Source organism: Mus caroli, unplaced genomic scaffold (genome assembly GCF_978045245.1).
Source record: "Mus caroli unplaced genomic scaffold, Mus_caroli_1 scaffold_17, whole genome shotgun sequence".
NCBI classification, from domain to species: domain Eukaryota; kingdom Metazoa; phylum Chordata; class Mammalia; order Rodentia; family Muridae; genus Mus; species Mus caroli.
In genome coordinates, this window is record NW_028227272.1 from 12836237 (window position 1) to 12855646 (window position 19410).

At 38.8% G+C, this 19410-nt stretch overlaps 1 protein-coding gene across 1 annotated transcript in view; it reads right to left on the minus strand.

The window, feature by feature from the left end:
- Spidr (scaffold protein involved in DNA repair) overlaps window positions 1–19410 on the minus strand; it is a 222678-nt gene that overhangs the window by 115887 nt on the left and 87381 nt on the right. Inside the window, exon 8 of the mRNA XM_021185304.3 lies at window positions 16324–16543. Within this exon, the coding sequence (XP_021040963.1) occupies window positions 16324–16543 (220 nt within the window). The remainder of the gene's footprint in view (window positions 1–16323; window positions 16544–19410) is intronic.

Here is a 19410-nt window from a genome sequence, read left to right on the forward strand (position 1 = left end):
ACACTCCTGTACATTTTGCCTTACATGTAGATGCAACTGATAGATTATATATGTCAACAGGTGTTAAGTGTGGGTGTAGTATAAAATTCAGAAAGGAGACTAAGAGAACATTATATTAAATAGTGAGGAAGAAGAAAACTGAGCTAATTCCATGTGGACCATGAAGGAGAATGTACAACTTTGCCTCCCTCCAGCTTTCACTCTGCTGTAGTGGATAAGAAATAACAATATAATTGATGGTAGAAATGTAAAACTCTATGTGAAGCTCTGTTGATGCAGAATCAAGATTCTAACTGCATAAAAGTTTGCTGAGATACATAGTTTGGCTCTGGGCAAGTGTTTGAGTGGCTTCCTTAAACCAGCTGTATGGTGTTTTCATCTGTGAGCTAATTAGAATAAAGTGATTTGACTTATTTTAAAAAATCAGAGATTGGGGGGGGGGGGGCGTGGACCATTGTAAGAGTGCTTGAAATCAATGAGGACTAGACTAGGACAGCATTCACGTAAGTGGCAGGCGCAACCCCAGAGTGGGATGGAGATGAGACCACTGGGGCCTGGGTCTTGCTAGCCTAAGCAAAACAAAACAACTCTTCAAATTCAGTGAGAAACTCTGCCTCAAAGGAACAAGATACGAACTGACAAAGGAGGTCTCCTGATACTACCCTAGCCTCTAAAGCAAACCCCCCCTGTCTAAAAGGCTGAGAGAGCTTTCTTTCTTTCTTTTTTTTTGAGAGCTTTCTTTAGATAACACGATAACTTTAACCCAGTGTTCCAACCAGTGGGTGGTGACCCCTTGGGGGCACCATATCAGATATCTTGCATATCAGGTATTTACATTATGATTCATAACAGCAGCAAAATTACAGTAATGAAGTAGCAACGAGATAATTTTATGGTTGGGGGTCACAACATGAGGAACTGTTTTAAATGTTTGCAGTGTTAGAAAGGTTGAGAACTATTGCCTACCCTATCCCATCCCAATACTTTTTCAAGCATATTTCTAAGAATGAACCACATGATTGAAAAAGCTATAATCAAATGGCACATACTATAAAGAACATGATCACAATATGCTCAGTGGCCTTACAGAAATGATTAATTGACTATATATTTTTACTTATATAGACATTATATATACATATATATGGGTACCAATATATATTTATATAGACACTTTATATATTATATATTATACATATCATATTATATATATATATATATATATATTATATACATATATATTTTGGGGGTAATGGTGACAAGGAAGACATTTACATAGGTTCAGTACAAGGACAACTTCTCCTGCTCTTCCTGTCTATCTCCCTGATATCCCTGTTGTACACTTGTTCCCAGTAATTCACCCTTTTCATAACTCATGTGTCATGTTGTCAGACCCCTCCCATGTCTCAGGCCAAGAAGCAAGTCCCAGGGTTCTTCCTTCCTGACCATCTTTTCTTCTCCTTTCTGACAAGCACAAGCTGGTTTTGAATTCACTGTGTAAATGAGGAAAGCCACTGAACTCTTTGATCTTCCTGTTTTTTCTCCTGGGTACCCAGATTATATTTATTTTCTTGATGGTGCTTATTAGGATCTAGTTACCAAGGCTTGAATCCCAGCACTCAAGAGGCTGATGCAGGTAGATCTCTGTGAGTTCAAGGCCTCCCAGGAGTATATAGTGAGTTCCAGGACAGCCAAAGGAATATAGTGAAACTCTGTCTTGGAAAGCAAAGCAAAGCAAAATAAAGCAAAGAAATTTGCATACATCTGTCAAATATTTTCACCCGTGTAATATTAACATACAGTGTGTAGTCTTCAAGCTCTGACAAATGAACACAATCTGTGTAAGCCAAGCAACTGTTGGCTATAGAACATCAGGATCATCACAAGACAGAACCCTCAACCCTGACTTAGTGAGTCTCCTGTCATGCTGGCTGTCCCAGAACCTAAGCTGAACTGACTATTCTCCCACTGAGATACTAACTAGGCTAACCCTGCTTAGATTTTGAGATCAGAAAAGATCAAGCTTATTCAGGGTAGTATGGTCATAAATTACATGACAGTTCAGTGTTTTTCATTTAATATATACACACATAGACAAAAATTTCAATTTATCTTTCCCATTTCTTAAATTGCTTTCATATACTATAAACCCTAAATGTAATCACTACTGCAACACTGACCAACTGACTAGGATGTCTGTCAGTCAGAAGATAAGAGCACCCAGAATACTTCTAAAGTATAATGCCTAAAGGTACCTCTAGTGTCTTTATACTATCCTTCAACAACAAAGTGTCTTCACTTGTTTTGCAAATACCACTCACACTACTTAATAATTCCAGGGAACCAGATGACTAATGATACTAAATTAACTTTTCAACTAAGAACAATTACATTTACTATCATTTCATAAGGAAGATTATGACAGATTTAATAAAGATAGTATTGAAACATAACTACTTGCGAATTTTTAGGTTCTCAAACAATTTGTTAACATGTGGCCCAAAGTGTTTGTCTGACAGATCAACCTAGTCCCAATTAAGTGATTAATCTCCATAAAGAAGTGAAGAATCAGGTAGAAGGACTGAAGTAATCAGCTACAGGCCCTCCTCAGGTGGGCTAGAGGGAAATAAAACTGGTGGTGTGCCTATTACTGCCTCTCTGAAATGCAAGCCAGGACACAGGATACATACACAGGCTGCCCACCTGCTGATCAGCCACAGTCCAGGGAACACATGATCTCAAATTGTACTTTGCAGTTTATGTGAACAGAGATGTTTATCATTCCAACACTTCATGTCATCAACTAAAATTATCTATTCCTGTGGAATGCTTGGAATTTCCTCATTTGTAAGATTTGAAAGGCTGCAAGTACAAACTATATTTCCAAAAAAACAGGCCATGCTATTATATCTAAGGACTTAGTACTTTCCCCCTAGATTTGCAGGGTACAGTTATGTGGAAATACATAATTCACACACTAAAAGACAAACATGTTGGTGCTAAACATAGAGCCTCATGTAATTCTGGGATTATGATACATGTGATTAAATAGCTTGTTTCTTAATCTTTTTCTTTGGCTGCTAATTCCATGTTGTCACTGATTTACCTTGCTTCTTTACTGGATATCTATAATAAAATCCTGATATTAGAGAAAATATACAATATTTGTCTTTCAGAGGCAGGGTTCCCTCACAATTACCTAAGATTTCCTAATTTTTTCTTTTTTGAAATAATGCATTAATAGTTACTGTGTAAATGCACCACATTTTTATTATCCATTTATCAGCTGATGGACATTTAGGCTATTTCAAAACACTGGGTATTATGAACAGCACAACAATGAGCATGGATGAGCAAGACTCTCTGCAGTAGGGAGTAGGGAGTAGTGTCCATTGGGTACATGCCCAAGAAGATCTTGAGGCAGATCTATTTCAGGATCCTAAGGTACAATTACATTGATTTGCAAACTGACTGTACAAGTTTGAACTTTCATTTGAAACAAGTAAGTTTTAAAATTCTTCAAAATCTTGCCAGCATGAACTGTCATGTTTTATTGATCTTGGCCATTGTGACTGGTTTAAATGGAAATCTCAACATAATTTTACTTTGAATTTCCCTTATTGCTAGAGATTTTGAACATTTAAGTGTTTCATAGTCATTTGTGTCTCATCTTTTGAGAACTCTCTGCTTTGTTATGCACTCCAATTTTAATTTCACTTATTTCCTTTCTCTTTTCTTCTTTTTAAAAATTCCTTATTTACATTTCAAATGCTATCCACTTTCCTCCTTTCCCATCCCACCTCTCCCTATTCACTGACCCACCCACTCCCAGTTCCCAGTGCTGGCATTCCCCTACACTGAGGTATCCAGACTTCAAAGAACCAAGGGAACATTGATATCTCACAAGGCCATCTTCTGAGGAATATGCAGCTGGAGCTATGGGTACTCTTTGATTGGTGGTTTAGTCACTGGAAGCTCTGGGAGTACTGGTTGGTTCATATTCTTGTTGCTCCTATGAAGCTGCAAACCCCTTCACCTCCTTAGGTTCTTTCTCTAGCTTCTCCATTGGGGACCCTATGCTCAGTCCAATGGATGGTTGTGAACATCAACTTCTGTATATGTCAGGCACTGTCAGCCTCTCCGGAGACAGCTATATCAGGCTCCTGTCAGGAAGCTCTTGTTGGCATCCAGAATAGTGTCTGGGTTTGGTAACTATATATGGGATGGATCCCCAGGTGGGACAGTCTCTGGATGGTCTTTCCTTCAGTTTCTGCTCCACACTTTGTCTCTGTAATTCCTTCCATGGGTAATTTGATCCTCCTTCTAAGAAGGAACTAAGTATCCACACTTTTCTACCCCTTCCTCTTGAGCTATATGTAGTCTGTGACTTTTATCTTGGGTATTTTGAACTTCTGAGCTACTATCCACTTATTAATCAGTGCATACCATGTCTGTTCTTTTGAAATTGAGTTAACTTGATATTTTCTAGTTCTATCCATCTGCCTAAGAATTTCATGAATTCACTATTTTAATAGCTGAGTAAATGTACCACATTTTTTTTATCCATTCCTCTGTTGAGGGACAACTGGGCTCTTTCTAGCTTTGGGATATTATGAATAAGGCTGCTATGGACATTAACCGTATCAGATGTGTAAGGAATGAAGATCTTTTTACATTCTATAGTCTGTCACTTTGTGCAAATGATGATGTCCTTTGACACACATAAGATTTGCAGCTGCTTCAGCTGACCCCTGTTGTTGAATTAGGGAAGGCTTAAAGAAGCTGAGGAGAAGGGCAATCTTGTAGAAGGACCAGCAGTCTCAATTAATCTGAACCCCTGATATGTCTCAAACACTGGACCACCAAACAGACAGCATACACCAGCTGATATGAGGCCCCCAACACACATATAGTAGGGGACTTCTGGGTCTGTGCTCATTCAGAGATGATGCACCTAACCCTCAAGAGACTGGAGACCCCAGGGAGTTTAGAGGTCAGGTGGGGTGGGGTGTTTGGGCTTTGATGTGGAGATGGGGTAGGGTGGGGAGGAGGTGTGGGATGAGGAGCGATGGAGGGTGGATGGGGGTGGGGTGGGGAATGGAATATGGAGTGTAAAAAATAAATTAAAAATAAAATTAAATAAAAAAAAAAAAGATTTGCAGCTTCGTTAGGTCCCATTTATTAACTACCAGTTTTAGTGATGTGCTATTGTTTTCCCTCTCAGAAAGACTTTTCCTGCGCCAATGAGTCCGAGACTATTGAACTACTTCTTTTCTATCAAATTAGGGGTCTGACGTTGAGGGCTTTCATCTACTTGATGTTGAGTTTTTGTCAAGGTAATATGGTGATACACACACACACACACACACACACACGAGAGAGAGAGAGAGAGAGAGAGAGAGAGAGAGAGAGAGAATATGAATCCATCTGAATTCCTGCACATGCAACTATTCAATTCTACCAGCACTATTTGTTGCATTTGTTGAAGATTTCTTCTCTCTAATGTGTATTCTTGGCTTCTTTGTCAAAACTCAGGTGTCCATAAGCATGTGAAATTATGTTTGTGTGTTCAATTTGATTCCATTGATCAATGGGTCTGTTTTTATGTCAGAACTAAGCTGCTTTTATTTTTTGACTTGAAATCTTAGTTATATTCAGCAATTACTTTAATTATGCAGTAGTGTTTTTACCTATCCTGAGTTTTTGTGTTTTCACATGAAGCAAAAAATAGCTTGTCTATCAAATTAAAAAAAAAAAAAAGAAGAAGCAAGGCACTGGGGTGAACATTGCTTCGATTTCTGTTAAGAATTATGCTGGCATTTTGATGTGAACTTTTGAAAATAAACTATGTTTAGCAGGATGGCCATGTTCATAATATTGATTAATGAATTCATTAGCACGGAAGATTTTTCAATCTTCGGATGTCTTTATCCATTTCTTTCTTTAATGCAAAGAGTTTTTATTATTCAAGTCTTTCACTTGCTCGGTTATAGTTATCCCAAGGTCTCTCTCTCTCTCTTTCTCTCTCTCACACACACACACACACACACACATACACACACACACACGCTCTCATACACGCACATTTTTGAGGTCATTGTTAAAAGGTGCTTTTTTTCTGATTTATTTCACAGCTAGTTTGTCATTTGTATATACAAAAACTCCTAATTTTTCTGAGTTAATTTTTGCATCCTGCTACTTTACTGAAAGTGTTTATCAGATGTAAAAGTTCCCTGGTAGAATTTTTAGTGTGTTTTATGCATAAAATCATAAAATTTGCGCATAAGAACACTTTGATTTCTTTATTTCCTATTTGTATCCCTCTTGATCTCTTTTCAGTTCTGTATGTGTCCTAAAATCTGTACAACCTCAGGATTAAGTGGCCAATATAAAATGGACTTGACAGTACTTTTATAAACATTGTGTGTCTTATAGCTTTGTTTGTTTTTGCTACCTCTAAGAAATATATCATATTAACAGACAGATACCACCTTAGGTTAGAAGGATGGAAATTTAAGGTCTAGATATTTTAATATTTGACAAGATGGACCTCAACCCAAAACTCATCAGAAGAGATAGGGAGGTACACCATATACTCATAAAAGAAAAATCTACCAAAAGGATATTACAATTTTAATATTTACATACTATCTTAGTTAGAGTTTCTATTGCTGTGATAAAATGTCATAACCAAACACAAATTATGAAGGAAAGAGTTTATTTCATCTTACAGCTTCAAGTTCAATACTCAGAAAAATCTGGCCAGGAACTCAAGGTAGGAACAGTGATGCAGGAGGTGACGCACAGGCCATGGAGGAACACTGTTTACTGGCCTTCTCACCATGGCTTGCTCAGGCTGCTTTCTTAAACCATCAAGGACCATCTGTCAAGGGGTGGAACTGCCCACAATGAGCTCAAAACTCCCATATCATTCATCAATCGAAAAAATGTCCTTCAGACTTCTCAATAGGTCAATTGAGCTGGAGAATTTTGCCATTTGAGGGTCTCTCTTCTAAAATGACTATAGTTTGTATAAAGCTGACATAAAACTGGCCAGCACACATACCATGCACAAGTATATAATTTCACAAAAGAAACACCATTTAGATCTAAAATCACATACTAGACTGAAACACAGTAAGAGTGGGTGTCTTTAGTGCCTGATTCTTACCAGACAAGTCATCCAGACAAAAAGCAAATCTAAGAACTCTGAATTTAAATAGCATCTATTTTAGTTTGCATTATATTGCTATGATAAAGACCATGACCAAAAGCAACTTGAGGAGAAAAGGATGTTCATAAGGGATACTCATAACAGGCTTGAACCCAAGGTTCATCCCAGGGGTAGCACTACCCACAGTGGCTGGGCATTTCTAAATCAATCATTAACTGAGAAAGTGCCCTACAGCCTTTTCTGCAAGACAATGTGATTGAGACATTTCCTTACTTGAGGGTTCTTTTTCTCAGATAACCCAGGCCTAGGTCAAGATGACAACAAAAACTAACCAGAACAATATCACAAACAAAGAAACCTAACAGATAACTGCAAAGCACTTCAGTCAAGACTATAGTATACAGTGACTTGTTAGGAGTTCACCAAATTTTCCCAAGAATGACCTCAAAGGTCATCTCAACACAGATAAGAAAATTGAAGTAACACTCTGCATTCGCTCTGACCATCATAAATTATAGCTGGACAGCAAGAATAGAAAACAGAAAATAGCAATTCATGGAGGCTAAACAGCATACTATTGCATAGAAATTAGATGAAAGCAGAAATCAAGAGAGAAATAATTTCTTAGAATTAAATGAAAATGAAATCACAATATACTCAAACCTCTACAAATGATGAGAGGAACACTAATAACACTAAATGTCTACACCAAAAACCTGAAGGGATCTATTAATAATGTAATGATACACTTGAGAGCTTTAGAAAAACAAGAAGAAACAGCACCCTCCTCCAAAAGTAGAAGAGACAAAATTATTGTGGATTTGATTTAACACTTGTATTATGTTAACTGGGTTCCCCCAAATTACAGGAGACCTGCATACAGGTCCCTGTCCCGAGTTGGCTCTAACTGGTAAATAAAGCAGCTGGAGGGAGGGAGACAAAGGTGGGAGTTTAGATTTCCTGGGCAAGGTAACCAAGGAAGAGAAAGATTTAGTACCACCATGCTGGGGAAACAGGCTTGAGAGCTGCAGAAGAGAGAGCAGACAATCATGTAAGAGCCAGGAAGTACAGTCCCAGGGGGCCCCCATTGGGTACAGGGTAGCAAAGATAGAATATAGATATTAGTAAGTAATAACTCAGGAAAATCACAGGGGAGATGTTAGCAATGTGGAGATTTGGGAGTGGTCCAGCCATTGAGCTGAATTAAGGCATATTAAGTATAAGCCTCTGTGTGTGTGTGTGTGTGTGTGTGTGTGTGTCTGTCTGTCTGTCATTCCAGAATCCAGAGCATTGGGCCCGGTAGCAAGGAACACGCTGCAGCCAGGGAGATTAGAATGGATTAATAAACTACAGCAACACAAAAGAATCAAACTCGGGGCTGACCTTAATGAAATAGAAACAATAGCATTTAAAACAAAGAGTTGGTTCTTTGGAAAAAAAAGCTACATATGTGACAAAATTTTACTCAATTAATAAAATTAGGAGGATCCCAACTAGTAAAACTAGAGATGAAAAGGTACAACAGACAAGGGAAATCCAGATAATTATAAGGACATCACTTTAAAACATGTATTTCACCAAATTGGAAAACCTAGAGGAAAGTGATAGATTTCTAGATATATAAAACTTACTAAGTTAAATCAAGATGAAGTAATTATTTAAATAGACTGATAAGAACTACTGAGATACAAGGAGTAATTTAAAATCTCCCAACCAGAAAAAGCCCAGGGCCAAATGAACTCAGCACAAAATTCTACCGGACTTCAAAGAAGCACTACTACTCACCAGACTATTCATCAACTACAAAATGAAGGACTGTTTCCAAACACTTATGATGAAGCATTATCCTGATATCAAAACCAGATGAAACAAAAATCTATAGACAAATATCTCTCTTAAACAAACAAAAAAAATCCCAATAATATAAATAGCAAATTATTTTATTTCAATAATTTTAAGAACACATCAAATAATGATTATCCACCACAATCAAGTCAGCGTCATCCTAGAGATGCAGAGATGGTTCAATGAACATTAATCAATAAATGCAATCCACCACATAAACAGACTAAAGAACAGAAACCACATAGTCATCTCATTAGATGTGGAAAAGGTCTTTGACTAAATCCAACACTACTTCATGATAAAAGTCCTGGAGAGATTACTGATACAAAGGAAATACTTCAACATAAAAAGGCAATTTACAAGAAGCCCATGATCAACATGTGCTAAGAGAGAAATGTGTAACACACAGAATTTCCACTAAAATCAGGAACAAGACAAAGTTGTTCACTCTTTCCATATCTAGTAAATATATAACTTGGAGTCTTCACTAGAGGAATATGACAACTGAAGGGAATGAAGGAGGATTCAATAGCAAAGGAAAGGAGACAAAGTATTTGTACTTGCAGATGATACAATTTTATACAGGAAAGATCCTAAAGAGTCTTCAGGAATCTTCTACAGCTAATAAATACTTTCAGCAAAATAGCAGGATACAAAGTTAACACACAAAAAAATCCATAACTTATATACACACAGTGAGAAATAGATCAGAGCGGGGAAAAACATCTTTCACAACTCTCTCAAAAAAAAAAATCTTGGGGTACCTCCAACTAAGGAAGTAAGACACTTGTATAATAAAAACTCCAAGATAGCATTTCTCAACCTGTGGTGAGGTTTGGTCAAATCTGAAGGTCACACCCCCTTGGCAAGCCTCTCTATCTACAAAATTATTTATATTACAATTCATAGCATTAGCAAAATTACAGTTATGAAGTAACAACAAAAATAATTTTATGGCAGGGGATCACCAAAAAAAAACATGAGGAACCATATTAAAGGGTTGCAGCATTAGGTAAGTTGAGAACCACTGCTCTACAACATTGAAGAAAAAAATGAAGATATCAGAAAATTAGAACTCCCCAAAGCTCATGGATCATCAGGATTAATATTGTGAAAATGGTTATTCCCACATACCCCACACCCTCCTCCAGAATCTATCCTGCTCCATAACTCTGACCTTTTCTTGAACATCTTTTCTGCAGCAGTGTCATTGGTCCTTCCCTGCCATCTACACACCCTGTATAGCAGCCCCATCTCCTCAGTCTACCCAATTCTATCCCACCCAAGGTATTTCCAACCACTAGACCCAGGGGTTCTCAACCTTTCTAATGCTGCAACCCTCACAATGAAACCACCACATAACAACAAAAGCATTTCACTTTTATTACTATTTAAAACTGTAATTTGGGAAGCCCTTCTCCTAGCTGTTTGAGAACAGTCTGCTCCTGGCTTCCTTTGGATGATGATGTAGAACTCTCACCACTTCCTGTGCCAGGCCTACCTGGATGCTACCTTGTTTCCTGCCTTAATGATAATGGACTGAACCTCTGAACCTGAGAAGAAAATCATTCAACTAAGGAATCCAGAGACCACTGGACAAGAGAAACGTCTAAAGAAAATGATGGAACATTAAGAGAAGATATTTCAAGAAAAGGAGTTTAAATAAAATTGAATACACAGAAAGATATTAAATTAAAAGAGAGAAAATGGATAAATAAATCCCCATAGATAATAATCAGCAAGAAATCACATGCCAAGGAATGAAGATGAATTGCTGAAATGCCACCAGATCTGCTCCTGGCACTAAGGTACCCCCATTCCACTTCAAAGAAAATGAGCATCTAAGAACCTATATTTGGAGATGACATTAAGGGTGACAAGCTTCATGCAGCACACAAAATGCTATCTAAAATGGGCAAACTTAAATGCAGGAGAGACAACTGCTGGATTCTGCCAAGACAAAAATCCACTGCTGAAGGGCTGGCTACATGTTTGGGTACTGTCTCCTCCCAGGTCAGGCTGTCCCAGTTGGACAACCTGACATCTGAGTAGCCATCTGGGACATGGAGTTGCCTTGGATAGAGAATTACTGTAGCCTGCATTGTTGTCAGAGAAGACATAGCTGTTACAGTGGCATCAGTAATAACAACAACAGCAGCAGCAACAACAACAAAACAACTAATGAGCACTACTATCATGCCAGGGACATGACATAACAGCCAGTTCCAGCAGCTGCAGGACCGACAGAAGGCCAATGTGCATGTTAAAAAATACATTTGTACTTGTTAACTTTTTCATAGGTATAGTTTTATCACAGATAAAAACCCATCTCTATTAATAATACGTATCCACAATATGGGACACAATAACCCATTTCCCTAGCTTCTGTAAAAGATTGAGCAGCTACACCTGGAGGTATTTTGTTCAAATGCAAAACTATCTCTTCCCTAATGTGATATATAAGTGGCCAACTATTATTCATGACAGTTGCAATAGTAGCCAACCTGTTGTCAGTTGTATTTTGATATTGCCTCCCTTTGATCAACATTCTAAAAAATATTGGGACATTAGTTGGTTGTCCAGTGCTAATAAGTAAAAGAAGATGCTATTAATTTAAAGGAGTGGGGGAGGTCTATGGGAGATTTGGAGGCAGGAAAGAGAAGGGAGAAAAGTTGTACTTCAATTATGATAAAAAAAAATCTAATGAAAGAATGCACCTGAACAATAATAACATTAACTGATAACGAAGCATTCTTTAGAATTATAGAACAGTTGAGAATGAGAACATGTGGTAGCTTAGAATGTATAATGACCCATCATGGTCTCATCAATGTCAAATTCTGACTATATTTCACACTCTTGTCTTATCCATAGTATATATCAATTTTCACACATTCATCAGGCCAATTAACAGGAGATTTCAGAAGATATCCATTAGTCAACTAATCTCTACATTTTTATTTTCTTTTGATTATTTTAATCAAAGAAGTACATTTTTTTTCTAGAATTTATCCAGACCATTTGACTGACAGGCAGAAGATGGGACAGGATTGGGACAAAGCATGCCCTTGATTTAATAAAGTTGTCTTCAACTTTGAAAAATAAGATATGACAAAAGAGCATTGGGATTGGCAAAACTAATAGAAGAGAAAAGAAACAAATGATAATGATCACCTAAGGTATCAGTGGGGCTGTGATAATAGGTTAATTAATTAGAATACAATTAAAGGATTTTTTGATCTCATGTCATATTAGGCCAAAGGAACAAAACACCCATGGAAGGAGTTACAGAGACAAAGTTTGGAGCTGAGACAAAAGGATGAACCATCTAGAGACTGCCATATCCGGGGATCTATCCCATAATGCTGACACCATGGCATACACTAGCAAGATTTTGCTGAAAGGACCCAGATATAGCTGTCTCTTGTGAGGCTATGCCAGGGCCTAGCAAACACAGAAGTGGATGCTCACAGTCAGCTATTGGTTGGATCACAGGGCCCCAATTGGAGGAGCTAGAGAAAGTGCCCAAGGAGCTAAAGGGATCTGCAACCCTATAGGTGGAACAACAATATGAACTAACCAGTACCCCCCAGAGCTCGTGCCTCTAGCTGCATATGTATCAGAAGATGGCCCAGTCGGCCATCAGTGGAAAGAGAGGCCCATTAGTCTTGCAAACTTTATATGCCTTAGTACAGGGAACACCAGGGCTAAGAAGTGGGAGTGGGTGGGTAGGGGAGTTTGTGGGGGGGGGGTGAGGATATGGGGGACTTTTGGGATAGCATTGGAAATGTAAATGAAGAAAATACATAATAAAAAAATTAAAAATTAAAAAAAAACAGAAAGAGGAACATAGTTGATGATAGAAAATGAAACTATTAATTAGAGTCAAAGGACATATGTCTTAGCATAGATATAAAACTACGAAGTTTTAATGATAGCACAAAAATAAAATATGCAAAAAAGGAACCTACTCTGAAAATAGCATTTTGGTGACTAGATTATTGCTAAAAGTAACAAAGTTTAGCAGAAATATTTTAATGCTTACTTATATTTCCATAAGTTGGAAAAGAGAAACTTAGGAAAGAAAAGCTACAATCAATTCTAAATTTCAAATATCAATTGGTTTTCTGCCATATCGTCAAAAAGGAATAAAAATAAATGTCCTTGCTCTCATTATTTGATATTATATTGTTTAAATTTGAATAAACTCTATCTACTTCCTTAAAAAAAACTAATTTTGCTTTTGTAATATAACTTCTGTGTTTTCTGATGATCTTAGGTGACCCCTCAACCTGCAAGTTTGAGAACTGCTGCTCTAGGCTGAACTCACTCCTACATCTTCTCTCTTCTTTGACCCTTCTTCATCCATAATGTACTAAAAACTAATGAAGTTCTCATGCCTGGGTCTCATGGCAGGAATAACAAGACTATTAAAGATCAAGCCACTATGTTACTATGTTCTTCAAGACCTACCAGCTTGTCCAAATGCTAAGGAGAATGATCCAGATCAACTCCAGGACACAAGCATCATCATAAATTTCCTCAAAGAATTCAAGGAGTTTTAAAAATAAGGACACACACACACACACACACACCATAAAAAATTTCAAGAAAGAGCTTAACTTTTCTTCTTCTGTGATGACAAAAACAATACAGACATAAGGTTGATGGAAATGACAAAGAATCAAAGATTTGAAAATGAAATTCAATAGAGATAGAAATGCTGGAGAAGACTTGGGCCTAAATTAAGATGGAATTGAAAAACCCAATAGTCTAACTAGAAAATGCAAAGGAAAGCTTTACAACTAGAAATGAATCAAGCACAATGTCTCAAAGATAAAATAGAGGATTCAGACCAAAATATCAAGGAACATAAAAAAAAAATTAAAATACAGAAAAGCAACACAAGCTGGGCATGGTGGCACACGCCTTTGATCCCAGCACTTGGGAGGCAGAGGCATATGATCTCTGTGAGTTTGAGGCCAGACTGGTCTTCAAAGTGAGTTTCAGACATCCAGGGCTACACAGAGAAACTCTGTCCCTCAAAACAAACAAAACAAAACAAAAAAACAGAAAAGAAACAAAAAGAAACCAACAAAGGACATCTGTGAGACCATGGGAAGTCCAAATCTTCTAATTGTAGGAATTGATGAGGAAAAATCCCAAGTCAGTGGCAGACCAGACCTTCAGCAATGTTATAGAAGAAAATTACTCCAAACTAAAGAAAGACACATTCAGATAAACACAGAATCACAGAAAAACACTAAATAGACAAGGCTGGAAAAGAAAATCCCCACAGCATGTTATATTTAAAACATTAACTATTTAGAAAAAAAGAAAGTACAAGAGAAAGAGAACACAAGTCACCTAAGAAGGAAATCCCACTAGTAACAGCTGATTTCTCAAAGAAAATATCAGAAGCCAGAAGAGCCTGGGGATTGCATTCCAAGTCCTGAAAGACTATGCCAGGAACATACACTAACATCAACTACTAGTTACTACCCAGTATACTAACACCAACACTAACTACATACTAATACTACCCAGGAAACCTCTCTGCCATAACTGAAAGAGGAAGACATTTTTTCATTACATAAAAAGTCTAAGATTTTTTATATATTAAAAAAAAAAAGAAACCAAGGAAAATACAGGAAGCATTATGTTGGACTAAAAAGATAAATGAACATAATAGAAAGAACTATTATTGGGTAGAACTAATCTAAGTGCCTCCTCCCTGAAGACTAGCTTTCATGGTACCAAAAGGCATCATGCAAGCTTCCAAAGGACAGATGCAACCTACAGTCCTAGCTACTGGTATGCTTATGAAACATACCAACAGCCAGCATGGCAGTAATAAGCAGTAGTATGCTTCTACCTCAACTATGTGCATTATACTATTTTAAGTAAATAGCTAATTATAGTGGAATTCCCCACCACCACCACCACTAATTGATTGGATAATAAAGAGGACAAGAAACCAATCACTGGGCGAGGAGGCAGAACTTCCAGGTGGGGGAGAGAAAGAGGGAACACAGAAGAAAGAAACTTGCTTTTTGGACAACGGGAGCAAGGCAACCAACATGTAGGAGGCTGGAGGCTGTTAGTATGAGTGGTGGGTCCTGGATCCACCACCAGAAGATTTGGGAAGATTAGGATGCTAGGTTCTGCGCCCAACGATTGTGTTATCTGTTGATGTTAAACTAAGATTGTCTGGTGTTTGCTTTCTCAGGATGATTCAACTGAGATCCATGTTCAGGCTCCAAGGGAAAGGTAACTATGGCAGGGTATAGGTTTGCAAGAAGTACAGGCCAGATAGCCACAGGAATTTGAGAGTGCGGAGTGGATTTGGCAGCAACCAGTCACAAGGTGGAGTCATTTCCAGGCTTTGGATAAGCAGAGCCAATTTTGATGGGACAGGCTTTGGCTAAAGGGAAAAAATGTGGTCTCGGCCTATGTGCCAGGCTAAGAACAGACAGAGACTACCCGAGACTACCGGCCGGTGCCTAGCCAGAGACAGTGTGGATTTGTTGTTTATTAATATATGCTACAGATAATGGTATGATTCCTGTGGGTTTTCAGCATTTGTGTTATTATTTTAGCTTCCACCCTCTCCTTCAAGGAGGCCTCCTTCCCACTTCCTTACTAGATCACTTGTATCCTCTTCTGCATTCCTTCTGTCATTATCCCATTGTTCTCTAATTAGATTTTAAGACTTGCTTAACAAGAAAGAGACCACGCCTGGTACTGAAAAACTACTGGTGAAGTCATGATTATTGAAGGAGAATCTACATCCACTATTTTATTAAAATAATAACATAGTTCCTAACAATAATCTATAAGCATTTGTCCTTATAAGTTTATGAAGAAATTTTTTCTTTGCAAAATGCCTTTAATCCCTCCCAAGTGCTGGGATTAAAGGCATAATCTTCCAGAGGACCCAAGTTAAATACCCAGCACCTAGGTAGGGTGGCTCACAACTGCCTGTAAGAGTTGTGGGGCAGTTCTCAGGAATCTGATTCTCTCTTGTGACTTGTGAGGAAAACTGCACTCATATGCACACACACTCTCCAATCTGCACAAACAGACACACACACACACACACACACACACACACACTTATAAGAAGGAAACAAGCTAGGAGCTGTATCCACAGGTAGCCTGATGCCATTTCACAAGTGATCCTAAGAACCATGAGAGGTCACTGCAGACTATAAATGACCACTGGCTATGATGCTCTAGAAAGATCTCCTATGGAAGGTAACCTTAATGATTAACATCTGGTAGACTCAGTTCTTTACACTCACCAAGGAGGGAAGATATAAATGATGTCCTGGGGATGCCCCATCAAGTGGTCTGCAGTCTCTCTGGTAAAGAGAACCTTCAGGTAGGTTCCTGGTCTAGGAGCTAGTCCTCCAGGAGGGCTGGTGATTGGAGGCCCTGCTAACTGCTCACATACTGCAACTTGCATGCTGCATTCCTCATGTAGTTCTAGAATTTTCACAGTTAATACACCAGATTTTCTGCCTAGAAGACAGAAGAGAACAAACAAAAAACAACACTTAGAAACTTCCTGCACATTTTGTGAACAAGAATCTATAGCCACTTAAACTGAATGTTGGTGCCCTTGCTTCTGTTAGATATTGTATACCAGGAACAGGAAAGGTAATGCCTATAAGAGTGTTCATGGATTGCTGGATATTTGGGGTAAGGATTTAGAAGGGTAGAGGTGACCTGGATTTCAGTAGTGCCTCTCTTATAAGGTCGGCCAATTATATAGATTTCATCTTCTCAATTGTTTCATCTATGAAACAGTTCATGCTACTTGCTCCTGTGAACATCTGAGAGAATGAGAGGAGATAGACCAAGGTGAATCAATGCAATAATATTTATGGACACCTTGTACCAATGTAAAAGTTCAAAGAACTGGTAGTTGTGGGTGGTCCTGGAGATTCAACTAATAAGATCAAGTGGTTGGAATAGAATGGGGTGTAGCACACAAAATATTCCTCACAAAAATCTTTGCAGAGTTTCTTTTTTTTTTTTTTTTCTTTTTGGTTTTTCGAGACAGGGTTTCTCTGTGTAGCCCTGGCTGTCCTGGAACTCACTTTGTAGCCCAGGCTAGCCTCGAACTCAGAAATCTGCCTGCCTCTGCCTCCTGAGTCTGGGATTAAAGGCATGTGTCACCACACCTGGCCCTCTTTGCAGAATTTCATGTTGGGTGTGGTACACCTCATCTGTAATCCTAACTACTTGAGGGACCAAGAAAAGAAAATCTTGAGTTAACAGCTACTCTGGGTAACTCAGGCAACAAAATGGGGAAGGGAAAGGAAGAAAGGAGGTTAGCAGGTAGGAGTTAAAAAATGTGATAAGGGAGGACAAGATATGTCAGAGTAGGCCATGTCTCTGCAGAGAAACAGACTGCTCAGAAGGGAAACTGGGAGATTTCAAATCAATCTCACTGTTCTTATTATAACACATATAGTAAGATAGAGCATAGAGGTCAAAGATCAACATGTGCTATTAGCTACAGGTTATGAATATATTTTATCTTTTTCTGTTGCCATTTAATTTTTAAAATAGAAAATTAATTCAGAATAACAAAAATAGGCCTGCAAATAACACTCAGTATCACCAGTCCCTCAACCATTGTAGACCAAATGATTGACGGCAAAGGCAAATTTTAAGTTATTCACAGTTTCATTTCCATTTCCACTTCTTCTCTCACTTCTGTTTCAATCATCTGCTTTGTACAAAGGTTCCTGTCCATTCTCCTGACTAAGTGCTGGAGTACAGGCTGGCACACTGAGCTGGCCCAGCAATTTGTCACAGCACTGTTCATAAGGACTGTTTCTCACAATTTGGTACCTGTCTCACTTTTTTGAGGACAGGAAGGAAATGGAGTTAGGGAAGGACATGAACATGTAGAATGTTAAACTGATGCTTGTAGTATACTTAGACATATTTTCAAAGTATATTCAAAAATTTATGCTTGTATTAGGGATTTATGTCAATCACTACAGAAGTGCCAATTGTCCTACATATTTCTGACTACAGACCTGTCCAGGGACTCAAAATTTGCTGCATTACTGAGTACTGGACACACAGCTAAAGTCCAGATAGTAAGCTGCCACAGGTTCCTGGTGTTGTAGCCACAATATGTGATGTACAATCACACCAGGAATTCAGAACTACTTATCCTGGTAGCAAAAGATAACAGAAACTCAGTGGTTACCTTAGAACATGTAGAAATCCTGAATTCACAAAAGGAAAACAATTACAGAAACATACAAGTAGTGTTAGAATACAAATACCTATGATTCTATCTAAAAATACTTACAAAACCATAAGATGGATCATATTATTAGGCACGGTTCATTTTTGGAAGATTGTTATAATAAATCCTAACAATATTCCAAACAAGATGAATTCTTCTTCAGTCCCATAACACCCAGAGTAAGCTCAACTCCCAGATGCTCTAACATGCCGAGGATCACAGGTGAGGGGGCCACAACATCTACCCCAACACCTGGAGTTACTGGGGCCCCGGGGATCCAGGGACACAGGGACCCCCCACCTGGTCAGTGGCACGGGTTCCTTCCACTTTGAATCTGCACCCACTCCTACAACACCCAAAGGGAGCCTGATTCCCAGGTGTTCTGAAACACACAGGACCACAGGAGAGGCCACAACACCTGCCCCAACACCTGGAATAACTGGGTCCCCCAGGATCCAGGGACTCAGGAACCCTCGACCAACCAGTTGCAGAGATTCTTTCTGGTCTGAACCTGGACGCAGAGCAGACTTGGGGTGCTGGCTCTGCACCCACTCTTACAACACCCAGAGTAAGCCCAACTCCCAGGGACTCTGAAACACCCAGGATCACAGAGAAAAGCTCAATACCCAGGAGATCAGACACACCCAGGAGCACTGCAGCTCTCCTGATACATTCAAGATCACAGTTGACACCACAACATCCTTCCCAACACCCAGCATAACTGGGACCCCCATAGGAACCAAGGAAACACAAACCACCGCCCAGCCAGAAGGACAGGTTCCTTCAAACTTGCACCTGTGCCCAGAGCAAACCGAGGGCTTTGGTTCCCCACCTACCCCTGCAACACCCAGAGTAAGCTTGACTCCCTGCAGTTCTGACACAACAGAATCTCAGAAGCTTGGTCACACCAAGATTTCAGGATCTCAGAGGAGCTCTGGCATGCCCAAGATCACAGGATCCCAGAATGACAGAGACAGGTGGATCCTGAAGAGTTCTAACACAGCCAGGATCACAGGAGGGGCAGGATCGAGTCAAGAGTCAGCAAGGGCAGGTAGCACTAGAGATAACCAGATGGTAAGAGGCAAGTGTGAGAACTTAAGCAACAGAAATGATGGCT